This window comes from Papio anubis, chromosome 11, assembly GCF_008728515.1.
Source record: "Papio anubis isolate 15944 chromosome 11, Panubis1.0, whole genome shotgun sequence".
Classification (NCBI taxonomy): Eukaryota; Metazoa; Chordata; class Mammalia; order Primates; family Cercopithecidae; genus Papio; species Papio anubis.
The window spans coordinates 79,285,416-79,298,676 of record NC_044986.1 but is presented as its reverse complement, the minus strand read 5'-3'; the positions used below and the strand labels follow the sequence as shown (position 1 = coordinate 79,298,676).

Here is a 13,261-nt window from a genome sequence, read left to right as displayed (position 1 = left end):
ATTTTTGGATTTTTAGTAGAGTCAAGGTTTCATCATGTTGGGCAGGCTGGTCTCAAACTCTTGACCTCGAGTGATCCATCTGCCTTGGCCTTCCAAAGTGCTGGGATTATAGGTGTGAGCCACAGTACCCAGCCCAAAAATATTTACTTTGGTTCCATCCAAATGTATGCAGTTCTATCTCTGAGACAAGCTGAGGTCTGGACAAATTTATTCTTAAGATTGTATCTTCAGTGAAATGTAAGTGCTCAGGTTAACTGCCTGTCTGGACCTCCCTATTAGCATCCTCTACAATGTTACAAAGACTGGCAGTTGATTCTATGTCATTTCCTTGACACAGATCCTGACTTTATTGTGTGCACATGGTTAAGAGCTCATTTGGTATAATATACAAAAGATCGTGTTAGCGGTGAATAAGGAGATGCCCCAGTTCATTCACTGGTGCTCTCAGCATGAGCCCAAACTCCTTTATAGGCCCTGGTTAATATTGTTATTTCCTGGGGAAACATTCGTTCAACTGGCTCCCCTGAAAGTGCTGGCTAGTGCAAATGCTCCCAGGGGCTGAAGGCATCTCCTCTCGCCCGCCCACCTGCTTTGCTCCTAGCACATTGTAGGGGGTGCACCAAAATCAATAGGCTGGTCAAATGAAGCAGGTGCTTGTTGGCAGTAGAATAACAGCATTGTTTCCAGGTCTGCCACATGCACACAGCAGGAGTCAGAAGGTTAAATGAAAGTAGGGTCAGTTTTGGACAGCACTGTTGACAGAGCTGATAATCACTTGGTCTGGAATCCTAGGCAATAAAGGCAGGAGGAGGAGATTTTTAAGCAGTTTTAAATGTCTTTCTCTCTGCATTGCTTGGCTCAAATATGTCTGTGACAAAATTTTCTTTAGCGCCACTCTGACTTATGAGCCGGAGTACAGGGAAATTGATAGTTACAATATGTTTTCGAGAGTGATTTCATTGGGATTTCTAATGCAGGTAATTAAAAACTACTTGACCGCTGTTGAGAATTTTTGCATGGACACCACAGCAGCAAGAACTTCAACAATTGCAATCTCCACACATTTCCTTTAAAGCAAAATAATATGACAAGGGACCCTCTCCAGACACTAGGCCCAGCACAATACCCCTTCCCACCTCCTCCCCAGCAAGTTACCACTTCACTAGGGGGATTCTTCATGTGCTACTGCACCTTTTTAGAGAGCTCTGAGCTATTCTTGTTCTGATATTAATTCCCCAACCTGCCTACTATAAGCTCTCATAGCACCGTTCTCTATTTCCTGTAGGCCTTGGCATAGATGAGAGCCCACATTTGTGAGATTATTTGATTTATATCGATCACTCGCAGTAATCAGTAAACTTCTGGAAAGAAGTGGCTTTCTCATGTTTGGTCCTCATCACATGCCTGTTCCTTAATAGGTATTGTCTGGTACTTAGTAGGCTATTTAGTCTACATTTAAATAGACAAATGAATGCATGAATCTATATTCAATCAATAAGTTATAATTTGATATTTAAAACAAGAAATCAGAAGTAATTTTTAAAGTTATTTAAAATTAACTTTAATTAATGTTACAACAAAATTACCTCTTCTGACCTACTGCCTGCAAACAATTCCATGATTTTCAATTCACTCTCAAAACTCTAAGAAAAATAGCTCAGAGCAGTGTGAGCTATATGAGGTGTGCAAAATTTATCAGGCTCAGAGAGACAGAGTGTGGGATTACAGTCAGTCACTCCCACCAAACCCAGGGGTGATTGTTTAAAGACATTTTGTTCCTAACTGCCTCATCACTTATTTCCATGTTTTCGGAATTTGTGATGAAAAGAACCATGGATAGCCAATGAATAGCTTATGCTATTTTAATGCAAATTCTTGATAAACAATTTGGGAACTGCGTCTTCATTTCCTATAAAAACCCACTTGTAACTGCTTCTGATGGGAGCATGTATTTAGGGTACCTTAAGTCTATGCTCTCAGGTTGCAGCCCTCAAAACTGGCCAAAATAAATGCTCTACTTACATTAAGTTTGCCTCAGTTTTTGTTTTCTTTGTTTGTTTTCCTTTAGGCCAACAACTCAATTCACATGTGACCTCTTCTAGGTAGATTTGAGATTCCTCTAGTCAAATTCAGAAGTCGTTTTCCACTATCTGATGGTACTTTGATTTAATATATCTATATAATAAAGATATTATATGCTTGCACATTTTTCTCTCCACTAACCTTTGAGCATCCTGAGGTGAGGAATCATTTCTGTTTGTATTCAAACCTATCCCTGCAGTACCCAACACAGAGAAGTGTGGGCTTTACCAGAGTTCAATAAACATTACTGGATAAATAAGGGCCTTTTCACCGATTTTTAACGCTTTGTTACACACTAAACTCTTTTTTTTGAGACTGTTAGGCACTAAACTCTTTTTTTTTTTTTTTCTGGAGACTGAGTCTCACTCTTGTTACCCAGGCTGGAGTGCAGTGGCATGGTCTTGGCTCACTGCAACCTCTGCCTCCCGGGTTCAAGCAATTCTCCTGCCTCAACCTCCCAAGTAGCTGGAATTACAGGCACCCACCACCACGCCTGGCTAATTTCTGTATTTTTAATAGAGATGGGGTTTCACCATGTTGGCCAGGGTGGTCTTGAACTCCCGACCTCAGGTGATCCACCCGCTTTGGCCTCCTAAAGTGCTGGGATTACAGTCATGAGTCACTGTGCCTGGCCTAGGCATTAAATTCTTATTATTCCTCTTTAGCATGCAAGTATTATCTTCCAGTTCTTTCTCATTTAATGTTACCTCCCCCATAAACCTATCTTTCTTAAAATGGTTACTGATTAAAAAAAAAAAAAAGGTGTGAAGGGTGTATAATTTTCTTCTTTCATTTTTCAGTTGTGAATGTTTTCTCTTGATTTCAAGAGAGAACAGATTTTCTCTTTTGATGACTTTATTTTCTGATTCCTAAACCAGGCTGAGAAGTTTCACTCCTTTGCCTTCAAGGTTCTAGAGGTTATAATTCTATCCTTAGCTCTTTCTTACCTGAGACACAGCAAAGGAGGTGAGTTCATCTTTACTCACAGATGCTTTATTTGCTTTTTAAAAAAATGGTAGGGACTAGATGCTTCTCAGGGAGGGTAATCTACTCCAGTTCTGCAGCGTCGGAGTCAAGTGTTTCCAGAGTATCGTGTTGCTTCACTTGACAAGGTGTTTTGCATCTTGTTAGATGACTATAAAGTGAAACCCATTTCCATGAATGTTTAATGAACTTAAGGGAATGCCAGAGCCAGACAATTCATTTGTTAAACACTGCAATTTGCAAAGAATTTCAAGTAGTTAACATGAGCTTCAAGATAAAACAAAGACAGATTTGTCTGATATGGTAAGCAAGTAGAAAATTTTCTCTTCTAAGGATGAAATATGCCTGAATAACCTGTCACCCCCTGTGTAATGGAAATAAACGCCTGCAGTGGGAAGCTTGCTGATGGAACTTGGTGTTCAGAATTTCCCAATGGTCCCATTTGAAACTTGAGCACGGACTGTGAACTTCGTTACCACTTTTGACATTTTGGGAAGGATAATCTTCTGTGGAGGGAGGTTATTGTGCATTGAAGGATGTTCATTAGCGCCAATGACCGCTACCCACTAGATGCCTGTAGCGTTCTTCTCCCAGCGTGTAATAGACAGTGTTTTCAGACTTTACCAAATGTCAAGGGATGGTGGGCAAATTGCCTTCTGTTGAGAACCACTGAGTTATAAGGATGTTGGTTTGTCTTTCAGCTACTTACTAGCTGTCTGACAGACATAACTTTCTCAAGCTCCAAACCTCATTTCTACTTTCTGCACATTTGTGGGTATACATTAGTTGTTGTTAGGACTAAATGAGACAATGCATTTATATTAATTTGTTTCTTTAACAAAAACTGATAGGGATTTTTATGGGTGTTGTGTTGAATTTAAACCACATTGGGTTATATAATCATTTAACAATATTATTTTTTCCAATCCATCAATATGGGTTGTATCTCTATTTATATATGTTTTTAATCATTTTGATCAAAGTTTGTAGATTTCAAGGTACAAACTTCTCACCTTTTTACGTTTATACCTAAGCATTTCTTACTTTAAGTTCTCTAGCAAATGGAAGTGTTTTCCTAATTTTCTTTTAAAATTGTTTATTGTTAATGTATGGAAATTCAACTAATTTTTGGTGCTGATATTGTATTCTGCAAATCCACTGAATGTGTTTATTAATCCCAGCAGTATTTTGGTTGACTCTTTGGATTTTCTACACAGAAGATCATGTCACCTACAAACAAATATAATTTCACTTCTTTATTTCTCACAAAAAAAAAAAAAAAAAAAGCCGGGCGCAGTGGCTCACACCTGTAATCCCAGCACTTTGGGAGGCCAAGGCGGGCGGATCACAAGGTCAGGAGATCGAGACCATCCTGGCTAACTTGGTGAAACCCCGTCTCTACTAAAAATACAAAAAAAATTAGCCAGGCATGGTGGCGGGCGCCTGTAGGCTCAGCTACTCGGGAGGCTGAGGCAGGAGAATGGCACAAATCCGGGAGGCGGAGTTTGCAGTGAGCCGAGATCGCGCCACTGCACTCCAGCCTGGGCGACAGAGTGAGACTGCGTCTCAAAAAAGAAAAAAAAAAAAAAATGCCCAGCCACTTCTGTACAAATTGAAGTTCAGTTCAACTATTCCACTATTCCACTAATATAGTGCTGATTAGAATCTGTCCTCATCACTTTAACTAGTGTCTGGCTTTGTTTATCTTTGACATAACCAGTTGCTAAAGAATGAAACCCTCCATCACTGTGGTTGTTTTACAGTGGTGGGATTATATTCATTAGAAATCAATAGTAAAACCATTCGCTGTGTTTCTGAAGTGAACAATTCCTGCACATTGCCATGAATAAAAGTTTAACAAAACTTGGCTGGGAAGAGATTCTGATTTATGAATTCCGTGTTAAACCATTTGAGTACATCTGTTATGGATATCATAATAGTGACTTTTTGGGTAATGATTTCTTAGAATCACCAGTGATGTATAAATTTTCAGTGATTTAAGCATTTGGAGGGGTGTGAATGTGTCCTGGATGATTGCCTATTATACTCAAATGCTAGGTTTATGCAGTGGCCTTTGTTCTTTTGTTTTATGCCTCAGATTCTGAAAGTGCAATGCTGTGTGGGGTCAAAGAATTGCTACCCTAAGAAGAATATATCTCTATGTATTACACAGTATTCTCTTGTCTTTAATTTAGTGTTTCGCAATATAGCTCAGTAATGATTAAAACTGCCTTGCAAAAAGTGTAAGAGGCAAAGAGTTTGCATTTAACTTCAAGTTCTGGTATCTCCGTAAGGCCTGGAATTAGAAGGATTGATTCTGAAACTCTACTTCTCATCTTTGATTCTTCTCACACCCTTAACTCAGAGTTCTCTGAACATAACATGCATTTTTGGGATTCTATGGCTTTATTCTTCCTGTATGTTCTGGTGTCTAGCTCTTAGCCCTTTGACTCTCTATAAAACTTTTCATGTCCTTCCAAACCAAGTCCGAGCCTGACTCTGTTGTGAGGCAGCCCCTAAGTCTACCCCCATCCACCTCCCACTGGCTTCCTCTTGTCCAACCTCTGCTGCAACAACAACTATCTCAGAACTCACTTCTGCTGATTCTGGGGTTTTCTGTGTTTCTTCCTACACAGAACTTCCCTTATGGCAAGGGACATTGTATCCTTGGTGTCACATCTTCTGGCACAAACTAAGGATTCGACAAGTGTTCACGGGACAAACAACTGAAGCTCGTATTTTTACCAGAGATTAGTTTATATTACAGATTGTAATCAAGAGCTGAAATTTAACTTGTCTTTTATCCGATGCATACATACATGCATGTGTGCATACCTCCCAGCCCAGAATTGTAAGACGATTTAAGCAAAACCCTATAAAGCTCTGAAAAATATATACAAATCTGATCCCAGATTCCCAACATCTCTGGACTGGAAGCACTGAGGTAGGCTGCAGGAGGAGGTGTGTAGACATGTCACTTACATTTTGTAGCTGGACATGGCTCTTCACCAAGTTCTCTGACTTTGCCATTGTGCTGGATGCTTTGAGACTGTAGCTTTTACCATTTTGTGGCACTTTCAGCTGCTCTTGGATTTGTTTAGCTTGTTTCCTGCGGGCATAAATAAACATGTGTACAAATATTTGCATGAATTTATTCAACTCCTACTTTCAGGGCTTCATTCACTCCTAATGTCTATATTTGTTATTTGCTAAAGTTAAATAAACTCAGCTAACAAAGAGAACCCTTCTCTCATTTCCAACCCCACCAAGAAATGCTTCCAGTTTAGCGATAGCCTGATATCATCCATATTCTCTAGGAATTCACATTCAATGGCACCCCAAAAGCAGACAAACATTTAGTGCATTGCCCTGGCCCCCATAGATGCAGGGAGTCTCTAAGCCTGAGTTTTAGCTGCGAAGAACTGGAAATACTATGGGAAAGTGACTAGAGGAAAATAATTAAGACTTGGGCTTAGCAGGTACATATGACATATTTGTAGAGTTACATTTATATTTGTACAATTCAAATATGTTTGGCTTAATTGCACGACTTGACTATATACTATAATGTGTATATTTTCTTTCTTTTACAATTTAGAAATAGCTCATTTATTGTTACCAAGAGCCCAAATATTAAAAATAGTTAACTCTTAAAGAGCTAGTAGTTATACAGTAATGTGTCACACATGGTTTTAAGTTCTTTACATGTATCATTTCACATATTTTTCATGATAATTCTACATAATGAGGCCATAATGCTATACCCATTCAGTAGATGAGAACTGAAGCACAGAGAAGTTAAGCCATTTGTTTGAAGTCACATAGTCAGTGAGTGGCAGAGATTGGATCTCAGTCCAGCCAACCTGCCTGCATAGTTTACACTCTTCAACAACCACTCAGAACTGCCAAGACATGTGTTCACGGTCCCACTGTTTCTGAGTGAAATGGTTGAAACTGCTCTAGGGTTCTCGACTTCAAGTAAAGTGCTCCTGTGTGCACATGTGGAATGACTGTTGTCTGGGTCACTCAGTGCCTATACCAGAAGGATGAGACAAACCACTGCCTTAGCAGCAGCTCTGTCCCAGAAGCTTCACAGAAATCATCTATCAGCATAGACTTGGTACCCATTAAACACACACACACACACACACACACACACACGTATACCTCTTTGCAGTGTTGACCTAAATAACAAACATGGAGACTCTGTAAAAGAAAACATTTATGTGGAAATAAGTGTTGCAATGGGAATACACACGATATAGGAAACTAGCTTTTATTACTAGGAAGACAGGAAACATGAGGTATACAAGTGATTTGAGATAATTATCTCTGGCTACAAGGATCAATAGAAAGGATGGTGCCAGTCCAAGGGTGGACAGGCAGTTGCTGGGCAGATGTCCTTGCAGAAGTATTTTCATGTGTGTCTAAGGCTGCAATAGTCTTCATGCAAAGCTGTGGTTTTTTGCAGAGTCTTTTGTGACAGCTCTTGTAATCAGGCATTTGCCCATTGGACCGCTCCCTTCATGGCCTTCTCTGGCTCTATTTTTCAGGGTTATTAACACAAATGACTCCATTTTGATTCCGACAACTTTCCCAATAGAATCATGCCGTTGAATTTTGCCTGTCCTCCAAGGTCTCTGACAAAGATACAGCCATCAGTGGAGTATATGGCCAGTCTTGGCAATGAACTTCTCCAGTCAGGTAGCACACTATACAGCATGGCTTCTTGTATCATAGGGACTGGGATTTGAATCCCACTCTGCCACCCACTAGTTTTGCTACCCTAATAATTTCCTAAACTTGTGGAGCCTCCATTTCGTCCTCTTTAAATTAGGTTCATAAAAGCTATCTTCCACGGACACTGTGGTGGCTGCATGTGGGGGCACAAACAAAGTGTTCATCTCTTTCCCGATGTCATCAAGCAAGCTCAGTCTTGTGGGCAGAAGCTGCAGAAGAATCAGAACACTGACCCAAAGATAAAAGATTACACTAGTTGTGTCTTCCCAAGCAATTCACCAGCACTTGCTACAAGCTTTGGAGGCTTTGAGCTTCATTACCCATTTTGAATTTATAATATGAATGTGATGTAGCTCTGTTTTTTAAGATATTTCTTTTTATCTTTCCAATTATTTGGGAGACTTTTATCTCTAGCACTCTTAGTTGCTTTAATCCTGTTGTAATAATCTATTTGCTTCCTAACAGCTAATCTATGGCTTATTGTTAAAAATAAATCTATCATATTGGCATTTTAAGGAGCATGTTACAGCCACAAGATTTTATCAGGGATTCATTCACACACACAAAAAGGGGAAATCAGGAGGTTCTAGTCGGGTAAATCATCCTGAAAAAGTAAGAGTGCACGTCGCAGAGCAAGGATTCCATTACTCTAATGGGATAAAATCAGAAACACTTAATGACTTTTTCAATAATCTAATTCAGAGCCCTGGAAGTATAAACTTGTAAAGGAATTTTCTTTATACAATATCCAACATCAGACTGCGTTTCCTAAATCCTTTTATAATTTGCCTACCTTTAGTCTTTTTTCACTCAAGTCCTGACTCAGTAATATTCCAAGATAAGGGGTCCTTCCATTCTGAGCCTGCCTCTGCCTATCTACCATCCCTCCTGTCTCACAAGCACACGCTTTTTTGCTCTTTCCTCTTTCCCCCAGCAAATGGGAACAGAGTAAACAATCAGCAGCTGATTGCAATACCATTAGCTCTCTCATGAGAGGCATTGCTCTGGGGAAGACATGATGCATGCATTGTACACCGGAATACTACCAGCCCAAGAGTGTCAGTGTGGAAACTTTACAGTCCATTGAGTTTCAAGTTTCTTTGGTGCAATGCATTAGAAAGAAATAAGATGTAAGTTGCAGAATAGTAGACACCATGAATCCATTGTTAGGCATTATTTGCCTTGTTGCAGATTGGGCTCCTGGGAAGGCAGACCCTGGGATAAAGACAGCATAGAGGACTTTTGTTAGGGAGAGCTCTGGGTATCAACACCTGTGGAAGCAAAGGGAAGAAATGGAAGCAGAATTGGGCTGGGGAGAAGTTGGAATGTGATGCAGTCTCAGAGAAAACCTCAGCAAACCCCACAGGGAGCTCTGAAGCTGGCATGGTCTTGCCTCTGAAATTGGGGAAAAGGTCTAGGTCTTCAGAGCCTCATATTGATGCATCATTGGAGATAAACAATCCCAGAATGGAACATGAGATTGAAAAAGGTGACTCTTCACGAGTGTTTGCTGGCAAACCTGGGGACTAAATCTTCCATATCTGAAGAAGATCGTAGCACTGCATCAGAGTGTCTGCTGTTAAGAGGCTTTTCTTGGGATCTAAAATCTCTTATTTCAGGGGGTTGATGACCTATAGTCAGGGGCAGGTTGTAACCATGTCTACGTTTTACTGATAACACCAGTTTCTTCTTTATCCTCCTCTTTTTTCCCATTTGTGAAACATCTCCACTCCTATTTCAATTGTAGTTTTAGAGTTGAATCATGTTTTGTATTTCCAAGCTCTACTAAGCACTCTAATACTCATCCCCATCATTCTTAACTATGTAAGTTGAAAGTAAAGAGAAAACCTTGAATAATTTATAGTTGTTGAGTGAGCCACATTGGCCAGACCTGAAAGACTCAATTAACAGTTCCATTAACTATGTATAGGAATATATGAGCTTATTGGGAGTGAAGAGAATTTCTTTCACTGTTTTTTAGAGTTACTAGGGGTTCAGTTAACTCCGTCAAAAAATCCTCTAAATTCAAGATGTTTCTTACTTATTCCTCATCATGTCACCTACCTTCCATCTTTCCTCAGATATACAATTTTCTGCAATATTCCTTCTGATGAAGTCATGCCATGCCAAAGGTGACAAGGGAATGGAAAAAGAATCATAAATGAAAGATCTAAGTGATTATCAGAAGTAGAAGACAAATGATCAAGAGAGCTTTGGGGTAAGTCTCAACTCCCTCTGGGCAGAAACTGTACATCCCAGTATATCGAATGGAGGTTCAGGTGAATTTATTTGAATATCAATGATAGAGAGGCCTTAGAATCCTGGAAGATTGGGGCTTCTAAGCTAAAGTAAAAAAAGTATATACATATAAACTACTTTCCTTTATGAGTGAAAGTAAGGGAAGGTCAAGGTAGAGTCTGGATATTCTGTTCTGCCCAAGGTTTTGGGAAAGGAATTAGAAATCCACGAATTCACACACACACACACACACACACACACACACACACAACTTGTGCCAGGGTTTTATGAAAATTGATAATTGCTTTTAGCAATATAAATTAGGTGCTTGGTAAGGTTGTGGCATTTCTCTCAAGCAAAGAAAATTAAAGGGAGACCAAGCCTGAAAATGGTACTAGAAGAAGAAATGCACCCTAGGTCTCTAATGAAGAACATATAGCTCATCCAATTCCAGCTGGAAAATACTTCCATTTATATCACTTTATTATTTTTACCTTTAGTTATTAATTGATTCATTTTTTAAATAAAACTGTGTCCTAGGCTGGTAGATAGAAAGACAACAATGCCCCGCTTGGTTGTCCAGCTTCGGTGCAGTCCTCTGAGCCTACCCTAATGAATCTGATGTTGAACACTGTTTTCAGTAAACGCTTTGACCCCTCACTGAGCCCCAAAGTGGGAGGAGTGATAGTAGGAGCCCCACTGAGTGTGAGGAGATGTTGATCTCCAAGCCCACTTGCAGCCCAGAGTGAGACACTGACAGCCCCAGAGATGGAAGTCCCCTGGTAATCCAGCTGTTTGCTCTCATAATTACCATGACCTGTCTTTCATTTAAATGTGGGACAAGTACACATTATACTGTAAAAATAAGTGATTAACTGCTTCTTCATTGTAATTTGGTTATTGTTAAGTACGGAATTTCTTTTTTGTACAAAGTTCTAGCAGGGAGACCCTTCTAATTACCGCCCTGCTGAGTGTGATTACCACTCTCGTGCTCCAGGGGAGGCTGCTAACTTTATAGCTACCCAGCCACCAAGTCCTGGTGTGGAAAACCATGGGTGTCAACAACAGCAAGGTTCCATTGGGTAGTTACTCTTTTAAACACTTTGTTATGCCCTTTACATTGTGATTGCATTTTTTTTTTTTTTTTTTTTTTTTTTTTTTGGATACTGAATCTTACTCTGTTGCCCAGGTTGGAGTGCAGTGGTGCAATTGTGGCTCACTGAAACCTCCACCTCCCAGGTTCAAGTCATTCTCGTGCCTCAGTCTCCTGAGTAGCTGGGATTACAGGTGTCCGCCACCATGCCTGGCTAATTTTTGTATTTTAGCAGACATGGAATTTCACCATGTTGGCCAGGCTGGTCTCAAACTCCTGACCTCAAGTGATCCTCCCGCCTCATCCTCCCAAAGTGCTGGGATTACAGGCATGAGCCATTGCACCCAACCATGGTTGCATTTAATCCTTAGCAAAATTCTAAAAGGTAGATATTATATTTGTTCATATTTTACCACAAAGGGAACCAACGCTAAGAGACACAATATAATTTGCCTAATCAAATATAACAATGACAGCTTGAAGATTTGAATCCAAGTATGACTCACTAGTGTACAACCCTGACCGTTATGCCAAATGGCAACCTTACAGAACATAAAGTGCTATGGGCTGTACAAAAGAGGGTAACTCCTAACCCACTCTGCGCAGCTCCACCATCTAGCAAAAGGACTATGTGAAACAATATGGTATAGAGGTTTAGAGCATGTGATTTAACCTAGAACTGCTAAGATTAAAGAACCTATCTGTAATTTTCTTCTTTATGACTTTGAAAAATAAATATTTTAAAATAGATTCTGGCATTATTTGAAAAATGCAGTAATAATGCACAACTCTGATTGCTGTGGTGTTTGGAAGTTAATGCATTAAAAGCCCAGTGTGCCTGGCAAAGAGTAAGTGCTCAGAAATTGATAGTTACAACTGTCACATCCAAGAGTTGCCTAGGAGAATTAACAGCTAATATCATATGGTAAGGATGGGGCCCTGGCATTAACAAAAGGACCTTAGGTAAATACTAAGGAAATCTGAAAATACAGACTTTAGTTAGTAATACAATATCAATATTGTTCCATTAATTCTGACAAAGGTACCATGCAAATGTAAGCCATTAATAATAGAGGAACTTTGGTTTAAGTATATGGAAACTCTCTGTACTATTTTGGCAACAGTTCTAAATATCTAAAAACATTCTGAAATAGTTTATGAGAAAAATAATGGTTCCTAATTCTGAATTGATGTTTGAGTTTATGTTATTTTAAAAAATCATAATCAGTTCTCTTTGAGAATCAACACAGAGAACATGTAGACAGGTATCACAAACTATACCTGGAAATTAATCCCGTATTAGAAGAGCGAATGGGTAAAAACTTATAGGTCCACTCAGAAAAACAATTACACATTGGCTTGAATTTCAGACAAGCTATAGAAATAAAATCTGCCAAATTCTTAAGGCTCAAGAAACCATGGGGCTAATGTTTTTATCCGCATTTCTTATTTTAAGTGCAGATTATATCCTTTTAATAAATAAACTACCTCTACCAGAGTTCATTTGGAAAAATACACACACGCACACACACATACACACACACACGCACACAGAGATATGTTTATATCTACTTTCTTTTTTTTTTTCTTTTGAGATGGAGTCTCCCTCTGTCCCCCAGGCTGGAGTGCAGTGGTGTGATCTGGGCTCACTGCAAATTCCGCCTCCTAGGTTCAGGCAATTCTCCCGTCTCAGCCTCCCGAGAAGCTGGGAGTACAGTCGCACACCACCACGGCCTACTAATTTTTGTATTTTTCGTAGAGATGCGGTTTCACCATATTGGTCAGGCTGGTCTCGAACTCCTGACCTCAGGTGATGCACCTGCCTCGGCCTCTCAACGTGCTGGGATTACAGGCTGAGCCACCACACCTGGCCTATATCTATTTCTAGTAAACATAAACACCTTCATCTGAAGAAGGTCTAATTTCTCAGCAAGATAACTTTAGGGCATATTCAACATATGCATATCAATTGGTAAACTGAAGTATATTTTTTAGTATTTATGTTCCATATTTGCCTAAAATCTGTATGAAAAATTGAATTGTTTTTTCATAAATAGATAGATAATGGTTGATAATGTGTAGGTTCATAGCAGTGACCCCTCTCTTCAGAAGAGTTAGCCCTTA

At 39.6% G+C, this 13,261-nt stretch overlaps 1 protein-coding gene across 7 annotated transcripts in view; it reads right to left on the bottom strand.

Moving 5' to 3' along the window:
- NRG3 (neuregulin 3) overlaps positions 1–13,261 on the bottom strand; it is a 1,118,981-nt gene that overhangs the window by 23,407 nt on the left and 1,082,313 nt on the right. For all 7 annotated transcript variants that reach the window (XM_031652669.1, XM_031652672.1, XM_031652670.1 and 4 more), the window contains exon 6: positions 6,049–6,175. In XM_031652669.1, the coding sequence (XP_031508529.1) occupies positions 6,049–6,175 (127 nt within the window). The remainder of the gene's footprint in view (positions 1–6,048; positions 6,176–13,261) is intronic.